Genomic DNA, 24,476 nt, shown 5'->3' with positions numbered 1-24,476 from the left:
TGGCGTTTCGGTTTCCTGCATGGGACAAATTGGCTGGCCTGGGATTTTGGTTTAAGCAGAGAGGGGAGCAGGATGTCACAAAAGATTTCTGGGTGAAACAGGCAGTAGAGGGTTATTGGAGGGGTCGGCAGGTTAAAAAAAAAAAAAAAAAAAAAAAAAAAAAAAAAAAAAAAAAGACCGGGGTAGTTTGAGCTGCTGGGTAGGATTTTTGAGCAACTATGGGTGGTGCGTTTCTCACGATACAAGAGAAATTTGTTTAAAACCGCATTTGCATTGGTGTTTTTTGGAGCTTTCAGAATTGGGGAGTTGGTCAGCCCTTCTAAGAAAAGGCAGGGAGGTAAACTGCAAGGGAGACAGGTTGACCATGAGGGTGTGCAGTTCAAAAACTGATCAGGAAGGCAAGGGAAAGTTGTGCAAAGGAATCCAGAAAAAAAAATAAAAAAAATAAAAAAAAAATCCGACAATGGGAGAGAAAATCCACCACTCCTAGGCTGATCCATCAAGCAACTGGCCACTCTTCCTCCAAAAAGATAGGGGTCCCAGGTGCAGGCTAATTGCACTAGCCAATGTAAAGTAACAGAAACTCTGGATAGCCGCACTCCGGATCAGGTAAAATAAGCAATGCCTTTATTATTTCCACTCAAAAAATATTATACAGATCACAACAGCAAAAGGGATAAAGAAAATAGAGCAAAAAATGCTGACGTGTTTCACGCTAAAATTAGCGCTTATTCATTTTAGTGTGAAACGTGTCAATATTTTTGCTCTATTTTCTTTATCCCTTTTGCTGTTGTGATATGCATGATGTGGAAATAATAAAGGCATTACTTATTTTACCTGATCCGGAGTGCCGCTATCCAGAGTTTCTCTGTTACTTTAGAAAGGAAGTTGTGTTCGCAATTCCGGTCTGTCAACTGTGCCCTGTTCTCATGCGCACTCTTGGCTGGATTTTCCGGGCCCGTTTTTGATACATTTGAATGGGGGGGGGGGGGGGGCGAAGCATTGAGATTTCAGTTCATAGGAGTTTTCTGTAAATGCCTAAAGGCTTTGGGTTTGGAGGGCGAAAAGTTTTCCTCCCATTCTTTCAGGATAGGAGCCGCAATGGCGGCTAGCATGAGGAGCCAGTGAAAAGGATTAGTAGGCGGGAGGCCAGGAGATTTAGATCTTATGTCAGGCCGGAATTAGTGGACATTTAGAGCAGGTAGTATGGGTGTGTCGGCATGGGTTTGTGTTACAGCTGTTCAACTGTTACCGGTATTTGGGTTTTTATTTCAGGTGGTCTGGATAATGGGCCACTCTTACGTCTGCTGGGGAGCGACGTTAGGCCAGAAGGTAGGCAATTGGGCATTCCCAGAAGGGAGGCATACTTAAAATGGTTTTCCGGGGGATGCTTTGGAGCAGAATGGTGCCCGAAGTGCAACGTTTTGCGGGCCATCGGATGTATTGATTCTACATGGGGGGGGTCTGGGTTTCTGAACAAAATTTGACGTTACGCAGGACATCAAATAGGATTTCTTGCGTCTTTGTGCGGCCTTCCCTAGGATGATCATTGTGTGGTTGGACATGATTGCCAGAACCACGTGGAGGTTTGAGGTCGGTTGACAGAATTAACAAGGCTAGGAGGAAGGTCAACCAGGAGATAAGCAGGTTTGTAGTGAGGAATGGGGGGGGGGGGGGGTGGGGGTGTTGGCTGTTAGAGGTAGATACCTGGCGTTACCTGCAAGAAGACAGAGTGCATCTTAATGCCGTAGGGTTCGATTTGTGGGCCTTAGGACTCCAAGATGGTATTGAGAGCCCCAAGGGTGTGGAGGTGCGCTCAAGGATAAGATTTTACCCTTGTTTGCTATGGCGGGTGTTGGACGGTGCAGGTAAAGGAAGATACCCCCTCCCCATAAAGGTGATGCGGGACGCATTGGAGATATGGGCTCGTTCGGAATCTGATGAATGGGTGCACTGCAGTCAATAGTTGGTTGTTTTTGAGCTAGCATGTCAGCTTGAGGCCTAGTTTACAGTTAATACGACCGCAGTGTATGGTGGAATGTCCTGCAGAAGACCAACACTTTCAGTTTTCTAGTTAACAGATGTTTGTGTGTTAATTTATTTATTTGATTAATAAAAAGTGGCTGCTATGGCCACTAATTTACTCTTAAATAGGTGTGGTCTCCTTTTAATGGGAAGGGGAAAGATATGGAGTGGGTGTTGGTTAGCAGAAACAGGCAACATCGGTTATACTATAGTCATGACAATGGGGGGGGGGGGGAAATAAAGGCTTATTGCAATTTTTTACCAAAAATATATATAGAAGAATATGCATCAGCCTGAACTGAGGAGAATAAATATGTTTATATATTTTTGGGGATATTCTAGCAAAACATGAGTTTCCAAAATTGTCACTATTTTTGTTTATAGTGCAAAAAATAAAAACCGCAGGGGTGATCAAATACCACCAAAAGAAAAAACTCCATTTGTGGGGGGGGGGGGGGGGAGTCAATTTTGTTTGGGAGCCACGTCAGACGACTGCGCAATTGTCAGTTAAAGTGACACTGTGTCGAATCGCAAAAGTAGTGTGGTCTGGTCTTAACCACTTTCAAACCAGACCATTTTGCTGGCTTAAGCAGTGCGGGCTCAGTAGGCATAGAAACAAGATGCAATACAGTGGAAATGGTCATTCTAGTTCAAGGCAAGCCGATTGCCAGACATGGGTAGGGGGGAAGGAGTCACAGTGGCATAGTCATCCCGCAAGCATCTTGCTTCTATGCATCCTGAGCCTGCACTGCTCAAGTGCTGCATTTGTGAGTAACATTTTAATATGGAAATAAACTGTTTTGATATACAGAGCACTAGATTTTGCCTCTTCTATTCCTATGTGCACCAGGCCCCATTGAGGGAATTTGTATTGGCTGGCATCTATCTAATCAGCCAGAGGCAGCACAGATAGGATAGGTGTTCCTTGACCAGCTGATCAGTTTGTATGAGAGAGGGAACCTGCTTTTTCTGACCTGGTGACACAGGGGTCAGAATGTGAGGTGAGTGGCTAGGATATTGTGGTGGAGGAGAGCACATGCGTTTTCTATGTTTATGCACTGGTGGTGTGTTGTGCAGAAGAATCTGAGGATTATATTTGCACTCGTTTTTATTCAATTCATGTATTTTTTATTTTTATTTTTTTTTGCGTGTGGACTATTGTTCACTATTCCCATTTAGGGAACACTTATATGTCATTGTGCCCTCAGCATCTTTCAAGTTAATCATTCAAAAATGTATTGGTAGTTATTAAGTGCAACACTGTTTTGTTATGTAGCTTTTACAGTAAGGCACACAAATCATGTAAAACCAGGTGGTTTTACTTGCAAGTTTACCATGCCTCAGACCAGAATACAGTTGAGACAGACATACCTGTAAATTGTATACAGACTGGAACATTCAGCTTTTCCACAGAGGGACACTGAAAGAGACCCAGGAACGAGATCCAATCCAGTGATTAAGATAGAGATGTTATACCTCCAGCCTATAAAAAAAAAAAAAAAAAAAAAATTCTGTTATAGGAAAAAATATATACATATACATTTTTATTTCACTGTTGGCATTATGGTAAACCTTTGCTGCACCACCTTCCAAAAGGGACACTTCTAATCTTAAGCACCTCAAGTCTGGACATCTTCACCCCTTCAAGTCCATGCCAATTATCAGATTGGACCTGTGTGCCAGACGCTTGTTGGTCACAACGACCATTGATCAAAATTCTAAATTCACATATACGGTACATGCTTTTGCTTGTGATACAAAATAGTTGGCTGATGGTAATCGCTAATCAAAAATAAAAAACCCTGGCCTTTATAAGAAACAGTATGAAGTTTAGTAAAAATCCTATGAAAGTCCCAGCTTTTCATAGAGATAAAATGTAATGTCCAATCAGTCAACTAACCGCCATTAAGTGGTTTGTGTTCTGCCTAGTAGTCATCCTGATTACATTCTAGACAAGGCCAAGAAAAACCCAACACAAAATACACCATAGTCCCTGAACTGTGGCTCTGATGCAGCCCCTTTTCTTAGCAAGAAGACAGAATTACCCCCACCAATTTGGGGTGGTGTGTCACATTATTCCCTATATCAGACAAGAATTTTCACTAGGATCCTAGAGGCCAAATTGAGCAGGGGTGGCAGAAAGTGTGACCCAGGTACCACACACACACCAGAAGGGCAATGCAAGGTCAGATTATGGGTAATCTCAGCAAACGGCAGGGGTTTTCTTAAATCCTTTGGCCTGCTGGGGAGAATATATAATCACACTTTTGTGGAGTCAGGTGATCTGTGCCACCTACACAGCTGTCCGGGTGGACATGTGCTGTACTACCAGGGCTGCTAGGCTGGGGATGTGCCTGGGCTAGGTCCAATCTGGCTGGCAAGCTGTCTGGAGGGTCTATCCAGAAGCAAGAGCAGCGTAGGGTTGGGATTGCCGCTTGCAGTCCAACCAAAAGTGATGGGTCTGCCGGCTGGAGGTAGAGGGGGATGCTTGCAGAGCAGCCTTGTGTGTCAAGCCAGGAACCGAGTAAGCCAGTGGGGTGAAGCTCGAGAGGCATCGAGTGCCAAGCTAGGGACCCAGCAGAGAGACAGGGGTAACATTTGAGGAAGATACCACTGAAGATTAGAGGAGCTCAAGGGATTCAGTGGCAGCGAGTGGTCTAGAGAGAGGGGGAGCTTAGTGGGCTGAAGAACTACAAGGAGTGATAGTGCAAGTAAAGGAACCGTTACACTTTGTGTTAGGAACTGTTAAATACCATTGCCATGGGAGACAACATGCCTGCACATGCAGCTGTGGTGTCTTGCTGGATTGTACAGTACAACAAAAACCAAATACTCTCGTGCATGGGTGTTTTAACTAGCTGATCCAAAAAGGTTCAGAATGGACAATACATGTCGGCCTTGCTGCCCTCCAGGATAGGGATATCCTAGTAGTCAAACAGAACAAAAAGGGCACTCCAGCCTAGTGCATTATCCTTTAGTATATTTATTAAAAAAATAAAAATGTAGAAACAAAAAACGCTTATAGTATGTTGGTCCGCTGATAGCAGTTTCCAGGACCTAGAGAGGAGGACATACAAACCATTGCTGCCTGACGCGTTTCAAAAGGCATCTCTTCTTCCTCCGAGCCTTGCCAGTGTTGTTCCTTGCAGTTACTTATGTGTTCACCTGGGGACCACATCCCTGATCTACACTAGAGCCCCTCCCCCAAATGGTGGGTGGTCTTACAAAGGCAGAACTTTGCTTAATAGTTGCAACTAAACATACACATTTACATTATTGTTGGTACATACAATTACTACAGTATGTGTTACATATATAGCACACATGTATGATATATAGGTAACAATTACTGTAGTAAATGCAGTAACATAAGTGTTAATATATATGTTAAGTTACAACTATTCAGCAAAGGTCAGTCTTTGTAAGACAACCCACCATTTGGGGGAGGGGGCTCTAGAATAGATCAAGGATGTGGTCCCCAGGTGAACACATAAGTAGCTGCAAGGGAACACTGGTAAGGCTCTGAGGAAGGAGGGATACCTGCAAAAACGCATCAGTGGTTCACAAGTCCTCTTGCTAGGACTGGGAAACTGCCATATGATTACTATAAGCATTGTTTCTACTTTGTGAGTAGTTTTTAACTATGTTTTTTGAATAAATATACTAAAAAAAAAAAAAAAAAAAAAAAAAAGAAAGGATAATACACTAGGCTGTCTTTCCCTGCATGGCTGAAGTCAGAGTCTGCCAATTGAACTTGCAAGTACCTAAGGGTTTCCTGGCCCTAACCCTCTCACCCAAAAAGTTTGAGAAACAAACTTTTGCATTCAAGAAGCGTCTGGCACCCAATAGCTTTAACTACTTTGCACCCACCATGCCTCACAACCCACTGTATACAGAAGGATGTCATCTATCTCTGGCCCTTGAGATTCTCAGACTGAAGGCGGTCTAGCCCTTGTTACATATGCAAAATTAAAATCAGTGGGTTGATTTGACTCTAGATATGCAATTCATAGCTCAGTGTGAACATCAAACACGCAGGTCTAAAGGATAATGTATTGTTTCGCCCCCAACCATAAAGCAGTTTCCTGAAGAACTTACACACAAAGTTTGAAGGGTCTCCTGTGTTCAAGAAAAAACTCCGGTTGTCTGTAGAGTCTTCATCATGACCAAATTCATATTCATCCGCCTTGTATCCCATGAAGGCACAACTTACTTTAGTGCAAGGGAACCCAAATCCCTAGGAGGGGGGAAAAAAAAAAAAAAAAATGGCTTTTACATAGGTGGACAAAGGTTGTCTGTTGGTGTAAATAGCACTCCAGTTACTGTAACACTTTTTTGGCCCAGTTGAAGTTGCATGAAGACCAACCTTTTGAAAAGCGCTGTATGATGAAGCAGAGTAACCAATGAAACCATCAGGTCTCAGAATGCTCTTTGTAAAGAACTTATAACTCATTAGGTGGTTACAGGAGATCTTCTCGTACATGTCTGGAAAAGCAAGTTATGCAATTTTAAACACTGTGGAACACTACAATTGTGCACAGTGAAATAGGGGGCTCCATGGAGGTTACCTACCATCAATATCTTTAAGTCTAAAATATATTTTCTCACAGCTGGGCATCTTTATACCACCATTGGGGAAAAAGTCAACGTTACCAACCGTCTGCTTCATGCCAAAGCCTAAGACAAATGCAAGTCAGATACAATGAGACCAATACAGTGGCAAATTTTATGGTTATGTCCCACACTATAGTAATGAAGGCAAGCCAGGGGATGTTCAAAGTCAAGTCTTGTGTCTTAACGTGGCTTCTCAGAGTTGAACAAGCTCATTAGCAAAAACGCAACCACAATTTTACTATGAACAGCTTGGTTTATTTCTTTATTTCTCAAACAGCCTGGAGGGGAACCCCCGTAATTTTGCCTTCCATATGGGTTACAATGCATTTTTTTTTAAAGTCTAAAGGGAGGTAAATTTCTTGTTCCAAATAAAGCAATAAAATCAGGCATATGCCTCACATCACTTCATCCATTTCTGCTCTGCCATATAGCAAAAGATAAAATAATGGACTGGGAAATGAGAATGTTCAAAGTGCAGAAACAAAAACCTACCAAGATGAATGTCATCAAATGACCCATCTGTGTGAATGGCATCAACAAAAACTGCATCTGTAGGGTCCAGTCTCACTTCAGGTGGGGTTTTCTCAAAGTAAGGCCCAGCTGCATCCAAACCTAGATAGTAAAGTGAAAAGCCGGGACATGTTTAACAAAACAAAACACATGTGGCAATTGCAATTTCTTGCAACAAGACCGAACAGGCTGCATTAAGGAAAAGAAAGAAATTGCATGCATCAAGTAAAATATTCTAAATGTTTGTAGGGCTCCTTGAGGGACATTTTCAAAAACATACGCATACAAGTTAAGGCTAGTTACAGTAGCAGGTCCCAAAACATAGAAGCTTGTAGGCAGGCATAGTTATAGTAGGCGAGGTTGACTAAAGTCCATCCCGTGTGTGCGCTGTTATGTTAGTATTACATTGTATTTATGACCATCTAATAGTTTGTATTTTTCAAATACAGGCATTTTGCTCCCACTTCTGGGCATAGATACCCAAGCCACCGGCAGTCATCTATACCACCTCCCATCCCCCCAGTTGTATTCTAGGAGACATACTGGTCCCAGAAAACAGCAGGGATCAGTGGTATAGTGCAGCGCAATAGGGAACCCCCAAAAAAAAAAAAAAAAAAAAAAAAAAAAAGCCACAAGGCTTCCCTTACAGAGGATTGTGGTAGCAGCAGCCAACAGCTAAGGGACAAATAAGCTTCGGTGTGCTGACATCACGGACAAGCAAGTTTCCATATTTCAAAAAAGTCAGCAGCTGCAGTATTTGTAGCTGCTGACTTTTAAAAAGGCAGAACTCAGCTTTAAGGACCCTTGGGTGCAAAATACATACACACACTAGAATTTCTTGGGTTCCCCCCCCCCCCGCCATGTGCCTTTCACGTTTCATCTTAGCCACCCTGCTTGTGCCCTTACATTTTTTGTAAAGTTGGAATATTCCCTCAGCATTGTATTTTCTGAGGGCCTTCTTTGCTTTTAGATGCATTTTTATGTTGCAATTAAGCCACCCAGGACTTTAGCCCCTTTAAAAATTTCCCATTGGTATGCACTGGCTAATATCCTCATTTAATATACTCTTAAAAGTATATCCACCCCCCCCCCCCCCCCCCTCAGTGTTTTGTTCAAGATTTTATCCCATTTAGTAAATAGTTTAGGGAAGTTGGCACTTTTGAAATTCAGCATCTTTGTACTCCCCTTATGGGGGGAACATTTGTGTAATTTATATTGAAACCAATTGACCTGTGATAGTTTCCTAAATTGCACTGCATTTCCACCTCTCATCAGGTCTGTATTGTTGGTAATCAGTAGGTCTAGCAATTTCATGTTGGTGCATTTACCATCTGGTCCATGAAAATGTACTAAATGAAATTTAGGAAGTGTCAAGCTTTATATGACTACGTGGTTCCTGAGATACAATACCCTTGAATGGTTGCCAGACACTCATGAGAGCCGTTGAACCAAGTCTCTGAAATTCCTACAAAATCTAAATCCTCCTTGTACAACAGTAGCTCTAGTTCTCCCATCTTGTCCGCCAGACTCATGGCATTGGTGAACATGCCACATAGTTCAGACCAGATGCATACCATCTCCCTATTGGGTGTTCTGAAGTTGCAAATAGGACTTATTGCTGTGATTACCTTGGGTTTAGGTGCTTTAGTCAATCTAGCACTAATGCCCCAATACTACCCACTGGAATATGTTCTACACTGGCTGTCCGTGCAGAACATGTCACAAGAGTTGCATCTCTACACCTGCTGGGTATTGTACCCACAAATTTAACCTATAAGAACACACAGCTCAAAATTTCGAGCAAAAAGATGCTGGGCAGGAATTCTGACAGCAGCCTTCACTAAGCAACTGTCATCTGGTTTCCAAACAGCATATGGCCAATTTAAGTTTACACCTGCAGAATTCTCTTCAATGAACAAAGTGGCTCACTAATGAATTCTAAGCCTCCAGTTTTTGGTTAAGGGGGCTATACAAGACAAGGATTGTCACTTTAGTTGACTTGTGTGATTGCAAACTGGCCAAGACCTTAAAGGTCATATGGCTTGCAGCAGACTTGACCATTTCCTGCACACCCTAGCGAGAACTTGTAGGTTGTGTCAGCCATGGTAACCACTTCCCATCTGAGCCAATTCTGGCACGTTGCTCCTACAAAAACCCCCACTACACAATAATTTCTCTAGAAAATTCCTCCAAGAAAGCTCAAGCGGCTGAATTGCCACTAGGATTGTTCTTACAGTGCAGGGAATCACTAGAAAAAAAATAAAGTGTACACAATATCTGGATGATCCATGTAACTGCAGGCATAATTCAGATATCCCCACTCAGAGACCAGTACGTCAAATGGACGTACCTTGGGTGAGAAGTGGTTAAGCATGCATCTGTGGTCACCGTGTGTCATGCCAATTATAAATTGGAGGGAACCAAGGCAGAAACAGCACTTATGTTCTCTTTAGATCTGTCACCACCCCCACACACGTGACAACAGCTGGTCACTTTGTCAGATGCTCCAACGACCTGAATTTTTTTTTTTTTTTTTTTAAATCGGAGCAGAACTCCATTCCACTTACCAGAAATTCTACCAATACCCCTCTGTCTCTTTCCAGCTTCACCGGCAACGTGTGCCCCCAGGCTGTGCCCAATCAGGTGAGCTTCATGCATTTCATAGTCATGCACTACCTGGAGGAGATGAACAATTTTAGCTGCAAGTGAAGAAGAAAAAAAAAAAAAAAAAAAAAAAAAAAAAAAACACCCCCCCCCCCCCGCCGACATGGTACATACCTGTAGAAAGCGCAAGAAATAGGCAATTTCAGCCCCAACCACACGGATATTGTTGGATGCTTGTGTGTAGACGGCAAACGATCCTCCACTCCAGTCTACACAGAAACAGTTCACATCTGACACCTCTAGGAGAGTCTACAAAACAGAGGACTTCATGAAAGATCAATTTATAAACAGTTGGCCAGGACCTCTTGCCTTCAGCCACACTGACCTGACACATCTTTACCAGCCACGTAGTGTTCCCGGTTGACTTAAAACCATGGATGACGAATGTGGATTTTCGGCTGGGTTTAAAGTTAGTACCAGTGATTGACGAGACATTGAGTGCACTGATCACCTAGAACAGATATACTCAAATCAATATAGTACTCAGCTACTAGTGATAAGCTAAACCAAATTTGGACTGCACCTAAATGTGAAAATGTATTGCATGTGCGTTCATGATACAAGACAAAAAAAAAAAAAAAAATAAATAAATTCTAAATCATTGTTAAAGCGGATGCCATGTTCTTTGAGCATTTTTTCCTTCTAGGCATACAGAGGACACCCAAATAATCTGCAGTATAGTGCAACAGCAAAGATTTTCCAGCCCATCCCTAAATTTCTGGCCACAGTAGTGAGACTGGCACCTCATGGAGTTCAAGAAACCATGGGTGAATCCCAGGCTCACCATGTAGTGGGCTTGTGAGCTGGATCTAATGCTCAGTACATGAAGAGATGACAGAGGCCAAGTGGTGCAGAAACCACACCATAACCCAAGTTGAGACTAGTACAAATTCACTTACTGTATACACGGCCACACAGAATAGTGCAGAGGGTACCCAGACATTGTCGATACACGAGACGGCTGGAAAGCAGACCAGCAACATCATAACTTGGGAGGGGTGGCAGTGAAGGGCTCCCAGATGAGACAACAGCACTACTTCCTCTTACACTAGGCACTCTGTCCCTGACCTAGTCACTTTGCACCAATTAAGAGGGTGACCGTGTCATTAGCACTGCCTACACCAAAACAGCTGCAGAGGTCAGCCAGGGTAGCAGTGTACCATTCAGACAGCTGTTCTCCCAGAGATAGCTATCCTTAGAGGAATGCATGCTCGCCTTACTCCTTGGCAGGCTTCAGCACCACTATTCCGAGAGGCCAAACATCTGCCTGCAAGCCATCTTATAAACGGCCAGCTTAGAAATATCCTCTTACAGGGCTCAAAAGTCAGTTAACATTGATCTGGATTCGAGAGATACAAGCAGCTTCTCTGGTGTCCTTGCCCATAAAGCCCTATGGGACAGCAATGTTATGGCGCATCATGTGAAGAATCAGCAAGAGATTCAAAAAAAGTGAAGTTACACTTTTGTCTGGCAGATTAGGCCACACATTTTTTTAGGCAGGTGTTAAAAAAAAAAAGAAAAACATCTTGGAAAACTAAAACCACACATCTTCTGTGGATGTAGGCTGTCTTACATAAGACAGAAGGATTTGAGGCAAACAGACTCCATTGGTAGTGGGTGGGGTGCTCCCCCAACCAAACCATCACTCCCAGGTACTCCTTTGTTTTCCTGTTGCAGAATAAATTTGGGGCCAATCATATGCCTCCCTGATGATCTAGCATGATAGATAAGCATCTGCCTGCATCTCAGTATAGACAACATTGACCCTGACCAAAGCCATTTGCAGAAATGCAGTCCCAAACTTGCAAGGAACCTTCTCCATGCTTCACTGTTATCTGCAGACACTCATTGTAACACTCTCCAGCCCAAGGTAGCAAATTAGGACTCCAACTGCTGCCATTTTCTGAACTCTGTACTGTTTTTGTGCATCGTTGAGACACTTTGCCTAGTTTCCACATTGGAGGTATGGCTTTTGGGCCACAATCAGTGGCGTAGCGTGGGTTGTCAGCACCCAGGGCAAGGAAAGCAATATTCTCCCTCTAACCTGCCGACTTTTAGCTTTTAAGTTAGGAGGCAGCAAGTAGTGACATACTGGCACCCCCCTAAATGTTGCTCCTGGGGCCATGTGCCCATGGCTGGTCCGGGCCATGTTCTCCCGCACAATTCCCACCAGCGTCTCCATTTTATCTCTGAATTTTAGGATGTAATCCACAACAGAAACCTCTGCGTCTGCATTCTTGGTCTCACAGATTAGGTCCAGGGACCCCCTTACCCTCCATCCGTACAGAAGTTCAAATGGCGAGAAGTCTGTGGACTTTGAGGCACCTCTCTGTAAGCAAACAGCGGATGAGGCAGATACCAGTCCTTGCCCTGGGAGTGCACAAAAAAGGTGTACATTTGTTTTAAGGTGCCATTGAAATGCTTGCACAAGCCATTTGTTTGTGGGTGATAAGGACTGGCCATGATATGCGTCATCTGTATTTTCCGACAGAGCTGGCATCAAGTCGGACAAACTGAGGGCCTTGATCACTAATGAGCTCAGCTGGGAATCACACTCTTGTAAAGATTCCCAGAGCATCAGTGACCTTGTCTGTCCAGAGGCAGGAGAGAGCCACCGCCCCTGGATAACATGTGGCATAGTCGACAACTGTAAAGATATAATGTTTGCCTGAACTGCTAGGGATGGCCAAAGGCCCAACGATATCCACTGCCACCCTCTTAAAAAAAGGTCAATCACAGGCAAAGGTTTTAGCAGAGCCCTGTGTACATCCCCTACCTTGCTGGCAAGCAACATAGGACCGACAGTAGTCGGCAAGAATCGTAGGCCAATAAAAAGCCATGTACCAAACGCTCTCGGGTCTTAGTGATCCCCAAATGCCTTGTGAGGGGGAATCTCATGGGCCACTTAACAGCAGTCCCCTTCAATCACCTCTAGTCTGACCAAAGAGACTTCAACTCCGGTGTCAAGAGAGCCCGTTACAGTCTGGTGGCCTACGATGACTGGCTGCAAGTTGGCATTGGTTCCAGGAGGTTTCCCACCGATGAGCAGCACAGCAGAAGGGTTGCTGGCTGGATGGCCAGGTTCTGCTCAGGGCACTGTCCTGAGATGTCCAGCTTTCCCACAGTTGTAGCATTTGCTGTTGCAAGTCAGGAAGGCCTTGGCTCCCGGGGCTGCAGGTTCTGGCCGCTGAGCAACTTGGTTGGAAGGTAGAGGAGGGGTTGCCATGTGTAATTTTCCTCCTTTCCAGCCATTCAGAGGAGCCTTGCGATGGTCAGATACCAGAGAGTAGATATAAGCATCTGCCAGTTCTGCTGCTGCTTTGGCAGAGGTTGACTATCGCTCCAGCATAAACTGTCTGACAGATGTGCAAAAGTTGATCTTCAATCATAAGATCTTCCAGGGACTCAAAAGAATTGGCTTTCAAGCCCTTGCCTAAATGTGGCATGCAAGCGACTTACCACATCATAGTATGAGCCCCCAGGCCCCTTTTGCAAGGACCCAAAATGCTTCTGGTACACTTCTGGGGTTAGCTGAAAGTTTTGGATGATGATTTCAACCTTTAGAGCCCCATAATCGTCCTGCTCTGACAGTTCGACATAAGCATCCAGGGCCTTGCCTCATAGCCCTGGTGTCAAGTACCAGGCCCATTGTGCTGGGGCAGATGTTACTGATGGCAAGTTTTCAAATGACAGTAGATACAAGTCAATGCTTTATCCATGACTGAAAATTTAGCTGCTGGGGGTCACTGGCAGAGGCATCTGCTCTAGGGAGCCAAGGTTCTGAGCCAGTCGCTGCTGGAGCCTAGCCATCTCCAGTTTGACGACAATCAGCTTCTCTCTCAGCCTTAATTTCTGCAGCCTCTCAGCCTGGCACTCGAGGAACTGCAGGTACACTACAGGATCCGTCTCCCTGAGGTGATGTAGCGTTTCCTGCGTTTGAGGACAGTCTATGCTGGTTCTAGGTAAAACGTATACTGGCCTGCTCTTGCAGTGGCTTGAAGGTAACAATCTGGTATTCCAGTGTCAGTCTCTGCTTGCGCATCTGGTGAGGCTGCCTCTGAACCACAGGGTTTCTGCTACTCCAGAGCCCATTCTGGTCCAGTTTCCCCCAGGTTCTGGTCTGCCTGGATATCAAATGCCTGTAGGGCATGTATCAAGCCTTCACGATTTTTTTGCCAGAGAGACTGGGCTACAGTTAACCCTTTAACTGCCACAACCACTCGTAATGTTCGAATAAGCGCCTGCAACACACTGCCACCACAGACAGGTCTTCTCAGAAGCCTTACTTTACAACAGTAGTGCCCTTTTAAGAGGCAGGTTCGTTTATAGCTTGCATTAAGAGCTTTAGAGACAAGGTTTGACCTTTTCATAATAAATCCTCATGTTGAAAAGTATTAAGTTGAGGCAAATAAAACATTTACAGAAAAATTAATTTTCAAAATATAAAAGACAATATACAGCCACAAAGAAATAAGGTAAAATACTTGCAATTAATGCCTGAGGGTTGATCAGAGTTCGATCGATGAGCAAAGATAATTGGTTCTCAAACTTGGCAGATGTTCCTGCTTGGATGGTAAAAGGAGGAGAACTGCCCATTGTCTTGGCTTCTCTTTAAATCAAAGGGGGGTGTTGACAGTGACCAATCGTTTGGTACACTTTGGCGATTCATATCTCTGCATCTCTGTTTATAGACAGCAGATACCCATATTGTTCAGCGTGAAATTTTCTTCAAAACATGCTATGTCTCTAAGGGCCATATTATGGCTGTGCTATTATTACTTTGGAAGTTATGAAACATGCTGAAGTTTCAGAACTATACTAAACTGTCTGCACTCTGGTTTGAGGTATTTACAACATCTGTTGGTTCTCTGAATGCAGAGGGTGACTGTTTAACGACAGGCCTGAATATTGTGCCAGGCGGCATGAGTCATGTTTACTGACCTAGCCTGGTTCTGCTTTCTCGGTTAAGATAACCACTTTCCTTTTGAAAAGCTTTGAATTCCTAACACAAGGAATGAGGGAGTTCAGCTTTTTCTGTAATGTTACAAGGTTAGCCAAGATGTCATGGCTGCCCTGTGGTTCTCACAACATGGCCACTAGCTACAGCTTTTCATGTCCAGTACATGATATTGTTACAGTATTCTACATTTTGATTTGTTAGGCTGTCTGGGGGCCTATTCAGAAGCAGAAAGGGTTGGGACTGCAAGATTGGAGTCCAACTAGGAGTACAGATTCAGCTGTATGGGGAACCAGTTGAGCACAGAAGTATAGGAGAAGCTGTCACCACTTACCAGAGACCACTGAGTAAGCTGAAGCCAGTACCAGAGCAGTCTTCTCACCAGCTGGGGACAATGAATTGAGAAAACTGCAGCGAGTGCCAAACCAGGGACCCAGCAGGATAGCAGAGGCAATGCTTGCAGAGCATCAGTGGGTGCCTGCTAGGTCCCTGGCTTGGTCAGCAGGGGTGACCCTTGAAGAGCATCTGTGAGCCAAGCTAGGGACCCAGCAGGGAAGTGGGGGGGGGGGGGGTGACGCTTGAGGAAGATACTGAGTGCTAAAAGTGGAGGTGCTCAGGGGTATGCAGTAGCCATTAGATCCAAAGTCTAGGAGCTCTTTGAGTGAAGACCCACAGTGGAGAACTGTATGTTGTCAATTGAATACCGTTACAAGATTGTTGCCATAGAAGACAGCAGTCCTACCTATACAGAAGTGGTGTCTGGCTGGAGGCCTTCACCTGTATAGACTTCTATATACAGCTCAGAGTCTGCCAATTATCATTGTATCCACTTAAGGTAGTCCTGGACATAACCCTCTCTCCCAAAGTTTCGAGACAAAAATTATCTTTGCATTCAAAAAGTGTATGGCGCCCACCATTGCATCTTGCAGTACACCCACCTTACACAGAAGGATGTCAACTGTCCCCCAACTCTAGGAGGTCACATTAGGCCTCTAGAGGTCTAGGACCTTGCTACACCTACCTGCAATAAGCATATATTAATTGGTTTGCGCAAGAGTTATTGCATCTACAAAATAGGGCTATAGATTTAAAGGCATTTTTTTAAATTTACTAGTAATTGTGGGGTTCAGCGATTTTTTTTTTATTTTTTATTTTTTTACAGAAATCCAACATTGTGGCAAACAGAGCAGATTCCCAACTGGCATTGACAATTTTTGGGAACCAGGGCTAAAAATATGCAGTTGTACTAATCACACTGGCAGGGAAGGGGTTAAAATGTGTCCCTTGGTGATTTTACTAACTATATGGTGGACTGACTGGGGAAACAGATCAGTCTTCCTGCATAGCAGAAGGACAGGATCTGTGCGATTTGTCTTGGGGTTACTCACATTTTACACAAGAATGGGGGAAAATATATTTCTATGAACGGCCAACTTAGAGTAGACTTACTTGGTACTGATCAGGATTCTTTTTAGTAAAGAGCAGGAATTGAGTGTTGATCACTTCTGGTGCCCATGGTAAGCGCCTGATGGGTCTTGCCAGTGTTCCAGAATAGGGAGGGTCATCTGTGAAACATCCCAGCCTATCATAGCAGATGTCAGAAGCTGGACAGAGAAAATAAAAATGTATACAATTATGGATTGGTCTTTCACTGCACCATCATAAACAATCTATTGAGCAGCCGAAGAGAGCTAAAAACCTGAGCCCCCACAAGTTATGGGTGCTTGATATTGTATACAGGATTCAATGTTAAGAGCATTCCCATCCTAGCAAGTTACAGACCCAAAAAAAGATATTTATATAGCCGTCTTTTCTGAAGCTGATCTAGTTCAGTCTCCAGCAGCAGAGGTTGTGTGCAGAAGAGAACCGACAATAGCTGGGAAAGGGATGTCACCCATAGGAGTTACTATGGAGCTTCCATTGATGGAAGTTTCCCACTGCACACTGAAGCTACCAATGACAGCTCAGCGTGGAATTGGAGCAGCAGAACAGTCAAGTATAGCAGTTTCTTCTTTACAGGGTTAGATAGATGTGGCCGAGTGTAGGTTTAGCTGAACGTCCACTTTTAAATTGAACAAGCTGAAGTTAGAAGCCAGTTGGATTCCACAGCTATATCAGATTGAGTGCTCCAGTTTTAGTATAGCAACCCCATTGTCTGTGGGTGGATGGGAGCATTAGGTGCGTCAGTCAGCTGAATGAAAAAATAAAAATTTATACATCACGACTGAACATTATGGCCAGCTTAACAGTTCCCTTTAAATTATATATCAGTATAGACAGAAAATGAGCTTTCATGATCAAAATACAAAACCAATAACTCATGGTTGTGGGTTTTAGTCTTCTTGGGAATGTTAAAGCAGCAATTATTTTACATATCAAAGAGTTAGAGATGCTACAATGCTTGCAAGCAAGCATTTTAGTGTCTCAGACTAAAATGAGTGTTGAGTTTTAATATGTTGACACTAGCAAGAAAAGGGATACCATTATGGCCATACCCATGTAAACTAGTATTAAAGCCAACAGTTTTGTAGAATTTGGATGGAATTATTTGTCAGGTTTTAACTGTGACCCCATTGGAGAGGCAATGTCCCCCAAAAACCCATGTTAGAGGTGGCCATTGCCACAAGACAGCAACATTTCAGGGGGGTTCCTCTGCATATCACATGTATACAGATGCCTCCATAATGGGAGAAGGGAGTTTAATAAGACACGTAGCCACTCATTAAAAGAAAACTGTCATTAAGACTTACTGCCAACTTTTCTAGGAGTCTTCCAGGACAGCCTCTGAGACATAGGACTCATCCCTGCAGGACAGGAAACGCGTATACCCAATTAGCTTAAAAAGGTGGTCCAAGTCTCCCTCTTCAGTTTAACCAAGAACTACCAGAAGGCTTTGAAAGAAATCACTGTCCGTACATACCTTCAACTCCAGTGAATACAAAACACCAGGCGGGAAACCCAAGCTGTCCTGGAAGAAAGTTACCAGTAACTCCGTTTTCTTCTTTCATCTTCCAGGACAGCCTCTGAGATAAGTAAGAAACTTACTTTGTCAGGGCGTGCCTAATGCCTGGAAGACCTTTTGTCCAAATGTCTGCTCTTTATCAGACAATAAATCCAGGTGGTAATGTCCAGCTATTCTACATTTGCTAGACCACGTTGCTGCCTTGCAGATGTCCTCCGGAGAGGCACTGGCCCTCTCTGTCCATGAAACAGACTGCCCTGGTAGAATGCACCTTAGTGAATGGTGCTTGCATTCCTTCTAACTCACAAGCCTTTATAGTCGCCAGTCTTATCCATCTAGCAATGGAGGGCTGACACCCCTTATAGACTTTACGAGCCCCCGCAAAATTGACAAAAAGAATCTGGCTTTCTGAAGCTTCTAGATAAAAATTAAAAGGCTTCTTTTAACATCTAACAAACTCAAAGATCCTTCCTCATTAGAAAGGCCCAGTTGCCTGAAGGAAATCCAGGATTGCCGGAATCCCAGGATGTTCCAACCCTTGCTCCACCAACCAGGAACTAAACCTTTTCCACACTTTGGCATAAATTGCCCTTTTTACCAGCTTATGGCACCCCAGAAGAGTTTTAATCACTCTGAAAATACCTGAGACCTCAACAGCTGTTCCTCAGATACAAGGCTGTTAGTCTGAGGTTCTCCATCTGCAGGTGTAGAATAGGGCCCTGACCAGAAGGGATAATGGAGGACAAATTGCTGGTCTCTTTAAAGGTGGCAAACCAGGGTCTCCTTGGCCAGAATGGCACTGCTAGGATGAGGTTCAGCAATTCTGCCAAAAACTTTTGGAGAACAGCAGCCATCAGCCTCACTGGAGGAAAGGCGCAACAAAAGCAGAACCACCAAGGACTGGCAAAAGGAGTCTATCCCTCTGGCCTGATCAAGCAGATGGATGGAGAAGAATTGTGCCACCTTCTTGTGGCCCTGGAGACAAGTCCTCCTCCGGCACAGCACAGTCTCCCCGTACACATTCATGTTGAGGGACCATTTGTCCTGACTGCTGAGAAAATCCACCAGCGAATTTGGAGAGCCTTTTAGATGAAAAACTGATAGCGAGGACATTTTTGCTATAGACTAAAAACAGGGCTCTTGGTCACAACCCCCCCCCCCCCCCACCATATTGTTTGTACCTGTAGGTGCTGTCCCCCTATCTGGGACTGGAAAGCCTCTATAGCCCTCAGAATTGCAAGGAACTCCCTCCAATTTGAGATTGACAGGCCTCTACTGGCAACCAGGTCCCCTGAGCCAAGATTCCCTCCAGGTGGGCACCCCAGCGCAAGGCACTGGCATCAGTTACCACTATGGCTACAGGTCAGACCTTTGTCCAGATTGCGATGCACCTGCCACCACAACAACCCCTTGACTTTGGATGACAGGGGCATAGCTTGATCTAGCCTCTGCTTTTTGCCATCCCAGTAACACAGCATGAGACTGCAGAGGGCACCCCCCCCCCCCAATAATACTCAAATAGCTTTCACTTCTTGGTCTCTGGGTAACCCAATGCCAATTTGTAACCATTCTTTATGATGTCTAGTAAGGATGAGCTTAGTGTTTGAGTCGAACATAGGCTGTTTGCTGAATTGCAAATGTTCACTGCAGCAGTGCATTGCTAGCCAACGATTGGCCAATCCCAGCACAGTCTGTCTAGCGAGAGGCAATTGGCCAAAGCCAGGGTGTTCCCATACTAATACTACAGGCAGTTGATTCTGATAGCTGCAGTATAATCAGTATATACGTCCCAGCTTTGTGCAGCTACATCTCCCTGCAGGCCATCAAGGAGAAGCAGACAGTCATGAGCCAATAAGGAGGGCAAGCAGGCTCTGGTGTCTAGAGGCAACAGTGCTGGTCGTGGACACGGCACATCCTCATCAGCATGTGGCCATGGGACATGATTGTCCTTTTTCAGCAGCTGGTGTGTTGAGCTGCAACATGCCAAAGACTTGGCAGAGTGGATGACCAAGCTGTCCTCATCCTCTGTCACCCAGGCTCAGGGTACTTTGGCAAAGCAGCTGCCAACACAGCCTCTTCCCCTAACCCCCACCATGTCCTCCTGACGAGTCCCCCAAACTAAGCACATGCTCCAGGAGGATGCCCAGCATTTTGAAGGCTGATACCCAGCTAGAGGAAGGCTGTAATGTGAGCCTAGAGAGGGGGTGCCCAAGAAGGACAGCAATCTGGCAGTCCTGTCCGGTTTGCTCCAGTGATGGAGGGGGATAATGAGGTCACTGACTACATGTAGGTGCCTGATGGGAGGAGGGGAGGAAGCACATCTTCAACAAGGCAGGATGCCCTCCAGGGGCCAGCTTAAGGGCAGCACACCGACTGAATCACACCGCAGAGCTCCACATGTGCAGGGAGCTGCCTCTGCGCGCAATTCCAAAAGTTTTTTGGTGTGGGCTTGAGAAGAATGCATCAGATTGCACTGCTGCCATTTGCAACATATGTCTCAAGTGTATCTTGCATGGCCAAAACAGCCGCTTGGGCACCACATGCTTGACCAGACATGTCGTTGGCAAGCGTACCTAAAAGACCCACAGAACAAAACAGATCTCTCCTTGCTCCTTATCAGCTGGGATCTCCAATCCCACTATACCTTCAGTCCTCTCTGAAAACTGCACCGAGGGGAATGAAGGTGTAGAATTGGGTGCATCACAGGCAAGTACTTACAGGCAATCTGCCATCGGTACTCCAACGTACCGGGCAAATTTCCCTGCCCCAGCTGCTGCACCGTCAAAAGAAGTTCACTCCCAGCCATCCACATGGCCAGCGGTTGAATGCTAGCTTGGCTAAATTGCTAGCACTTCAACTGCTGCCTTTTCAGTTGGTAGACTACCCCCTTCTGTGAGTTTGTGGTTCCCCCAACGCCACCTTTTCCTCACAGAAGGCCAATCCTGGCTCTCTACAGGCTGTGGAAGGCAACGTCCATATTACTGCTGACTCATGGCCCAGCAGGCATTGACAGGGACATTACCCATCTTTCGCGGTGCATTGGGTGACTCTGCAGGCAGCTGGGAAGGATGCAGGACAAGGTGCAGTAGTGTTGGAGGTTGATCCACCACACCTCCAAAATGCTACTACTGGTGATTCTGACACCTCTCTCCAACTCCACCCTCCCCTCCCGTGGAACCATGCATCAGAGGGGGTGGAGTCAGGGTGGCCCCACCCTCCATTATAAAAGAACTGTCAGAAGAGAAGCGTCACAGCGGGAGCCTCCCATTGCGTGGAGTGGACCATGAACCAAGAAGAGACGCCGTGGAGGAAGATGCTGGACGAAAACACCGGATCAAGAAACCAAAGGATGAAGAAAGACAGAAGGAAGAAGGCTTTAATAAAAAGGAATTGTCAGACTGCCTCCCGTCATTTTTAACACTTTGTCATTTTTGGTGACATGGTAGGGGTATTTTTGTACCCCCTTACCATTTTCACACAGGGGGTGGGGGGGCCAAGATCTGAGGGTCCCCTTGTTAAAGGGGGCTTCCAGATTCCGATAAGCCACCCGCAGACCCCCACAACCACTGGCCAGGGTTGTGGGGATGAGGCCCTTGTCCTCATCAACATGGGGAGAAGGCGCTTTGAGGGGCTACCTCAAAGCACCCTCCCAATGTTGAGGGCATGTGGCCTGGTGCGGGAGGGGGGCACCTGCGTTCCCCCCTCCCCCCTTTTCCTGCCAGGTTGCATGCTCGGATAAGGGTCCAGTATGGATTTTGAGGGCGACCCTCCCCACGCCATTTTTTTTTTGGTCTGCATGGGGTTCCTCTTAATATCCATACCAGACCCAAAGGGCCTGGTATGGAATTTTGGGGGATCCCAAGCAGTTTTTTTTTTCCTTCCTTAATGCCCATGCTAGCATTACCTGTGTGCAATGCAAATAGCCTTAAAAAAAAAAAAAAAAAAAAAATTCCATAGAAGGCGTACAACATTTAAATCCTACTATAGCTTGTATGCGAAATATTCAACCGGGAATGCATGATTGCACCATCATAAGCGAGTTTCGCTGCTCCATCGAATCTTCTTTAAACATGCCCGACAGAAGGTTGCTGTCTGACCCATGCGTTCAGACAATTTTAGCCCATAGTTCCAAGGTATGATCGGTTCCAGCAACCATCGCCAGCATCGGATTTACATGGTGCAGGAATACCTAAGGGCAAGGTCAGACTTGGACACCTTTCCCACTGAAAATCTTCTGGGTTACTGGATCTTGAGGATTAATCACTGGCCAGATCTTGCACAGTATGCAATTGAGCTACTGGCCTGCAGACAGTTTTCGGAATGCACATTCAGTGCACGATCACAGGGTGCGCCTGTCCACTGACTCGGTTGATCGACTTTTTTTTTTTTTTTTTTTTTTTTTTTAATTGATAAAGTCAGAGAATCAGTCTTTGATCACCACCAGCTACCAAGCACATTGGCTCTGGGCACTGCCACTAGTGGCTAAGGCCCAATTTGTATGCCCATGTTCAACAGGGACATGCAATTACAATTCTTGATATAATATTTTACAGCAGGGCCCATTCCTGCACCCACCAAGAGTAACTGTGAGGACTTAGTATTGTGGCACCAGCACAGGGCCAATTTTTCTACCACTGTTCAACAATGGCATGCAGTTACAATTCTTGATATAAGTTCACAGCAGGGTGTTCCAGCGCCCACCAAGAGTAATTGAGGGCTTACAGTGTTGTGGCAAAACCAACACCATAGGCCCAAATTGCTGCAGACCACACAGGGGCGATAACCCTTCCCCATGTTTTCCAAAAAGCTTAAAAAAAGATTTTGACTGGAGCTACACTTTAAAAATGTACCAGTTCAAAATTACAAACAGATTCTACTTAAACCTACAGTCCCTGTCTTGTTTGCACCGCCTGTACACTGCTGTTTTGAGTATAGAGGGCCAGGGCCCCCCACCACCCTTACTTTTTAAAATTGGGTGCGGGGTTCCCCTCAATATCCATACAAAGACCCAAAAGGGCCAGGTAATGGACAGGGGGGGTACCCATGCCATTTGTCTCACCGATTTTCATCCATATTGCCAGGACCAGACACACATTAAAGCCGCAAGCTGTTTTAAATACCTTTTATTCCAAAAAAATATATATATATATATAAAAATGTAATTTTGTGCAGGGACTGTTCTAAGCACAGGAAACATGCGCCACTTTACAGGCATACTATAGACACCCCTGTAGGATATTTAAAGGAATATTTCACTCTCCTCCCCCCCCCCCAATCCGGAGTATGTTTTCTTTTCTGGAAATGCTTCTCCCCCCCCCCCCCCCCCCAAATCCAGAGTACATTCCAGCACCTCCTGGAGGCTGGGCTCAAACAGGTGGTCACCTGAAAAAGGAAACCCACAAAGCTTAAGCTTTGAGGCAGCGCCGCCTGTCCAGGATTTTAGCCACACAACCCTTCTAGATGCATTCACGAATGTGCCTGGCCTAGCTGCCAACTTTACCGATTCCGCAGAGGCATCTGCCAAAAAGCCAACTGCCTTAAACAGCTGAAACTATTTCAAAAGCTGTGCCTAGGCTTGTCAGACGAAATGTGGGACTGCAATTTGTTAGCCAACATTCCAGATTTCTGACCACGCAAGTAGCTGGCTGGTTTTAACCCAATTGCAGAGGCATCCCAAGCCCTCTGATGACCCAAAAGGCCAAATCCGTCTTTTTAGAGACATTGGCTAACTATCTAGTTTGGGAACTTTATTCCAAGGATGAGAAGCATCTGCTTCAAAAAAGGAAACCTCTGCTTGAGGCTGCCAAAAGAAAAAAAAAAAAAAAAAAAAAAAAAAAAAAAGTTACAATTAATGTGTGCAATCTCTATAAAATGAGTAATAACACATACCTTCAATAGCAGCTGCTATGGACAGCACCAGAACCAGTTTGTTAAACATCTGGGGTGGAGAAAAAAAAAAATGAATAAAAAAATTCCTACACATATTATAAAGGAGATTTGTTCCAACATATAAAGTGGCCTAAAAATGCTAATCACCTGGCTGTCACACCGATGCCCCAATACTACTGAGCTAAAACATCAGCTAGGGATGCAGCTGCACACTTGTAGTTAAGCAACTTGCAAATATCTAGCATTTCAGACATGTGCAATTTCGTTTCAGTCCGAAGACAAATACGGAATGATTTTTGATTTAACGCATTTTGTTTTACACACAAATTCCAACTTTTCAGAACCTGGATCAGTGTTAAAATTACTGATTCAAACGCTGACAAAATAGCTGGTTAAGCAGCAGACCATGAGTCAACTGTCAGCGAGCTTACCCTCCGACAGATCAATGTAAAGATAAAGATCCACCAGTTGCCCCTTTATAAACCAATTTATTAAAACAACCACACAAAAAGACAAGCTACTGTCAGAAACCTTAGCTAACCAGTGGGTGTATACCTTCACCAACACCTTTGTGCAACCCTACCAGACAATGATGGGATTCACATGACTCTTTAGCCTGGATCCCATCTCACTCGGGGGGTAATTGGTGCTAGCATGGAGTCCATCACACACCCCCCCCATAGGCACCCCAAGACCTTCGGCTTGACGTGGCTGGCAAAATAAAAATAAAGCCTCACTCCTCCCTTTCCTGCATGCTCGGATAAGGCTCTGGTATGGATTTTGGTGGAGGCCCTATGCAGTTTTAATTTTTCTTTTGCCAGAACGCTGTGTCATTACATTCATCTGTCAGTGGTG

At 44.9% G+C, this 24,476-nt stretch overlaps 1 protein-coding gene across 1 annotated transcript in view; it reads right to left on the bottom strand.

Annotated features, from left to right (window-relative positions):
• Nucleotides 1-24,476, bottom strand: part of LOC143929855 (pancreatic lipase-related protein 2-like) — a 38,620-nt gene that overhangs the window by 12,779 nt on the left and 1,365 nt on the right. Inside the window, exons 2-11 of the mRNA XM_077453826.1 lie at nucleotides 23,622-23,670; nucleotides 16,220-16,374; nucleotides 10,139-10,264; nucleotides 9,928-10,062; nucleotides 9,717-9,825; nucleotides 7,132-7,251; nucleotides 6,598-6,702; nucleotides 6,392-6,510; nucleotides 6,124-6,262; nucleotides 3,397-3,508 (exon numbers count right to left, since the gene is read on the bottom strand). Coding sequence (XP_077309952.1) covers nucleotides 3,397-3,508; nucleotides 6,124-6,262; nucleotides 6,392-6,510; nucleotides 6,598-6,702; nucleotides 7,132-7,251; nucleotides 9,717-9,825; nucleotides 9,928-10,062; nucleotides 10,139-10,264; nucleotides 16,220-16,374; nucleotides 23,622-23,670 — 1,169 coding nt within the window. The remainder of the gene's footprint in view (nucleotides 1-3,396; nucleotides 3,509-6,123; nucleotides 6,263-6,391; nucleotides 6,511-6,597; nucleotides 6,703-7,131; nucleotides 7,252-9,716; nucleotides 9,826-9,927; nucleotides 10,063-10,138; nucleotides 10,265-16,219; nucleotides 16,375-23,621; nucleotides 23,671-24,476) is intronic.

This window comes from Lithobates pipiens, unplaced genomic scaffold, assembly GCF_037356315.1.
Source record: "Lithobates pipiens isolate NorthernLeopardFrog02 unplaced genomic scaffold, aLitPip1_a1.2 Scaffold_25, whole genome shotgun sequence".
Lineage (NCBI taxonomy): Eukaryota > Metazoa > Chordata > Amphibia > Anura > Ranidae > Lithobates > Lithobates pipiens.
This window is presented reverse-complemented; position numbering and strand designations above follow the sequence as displayed.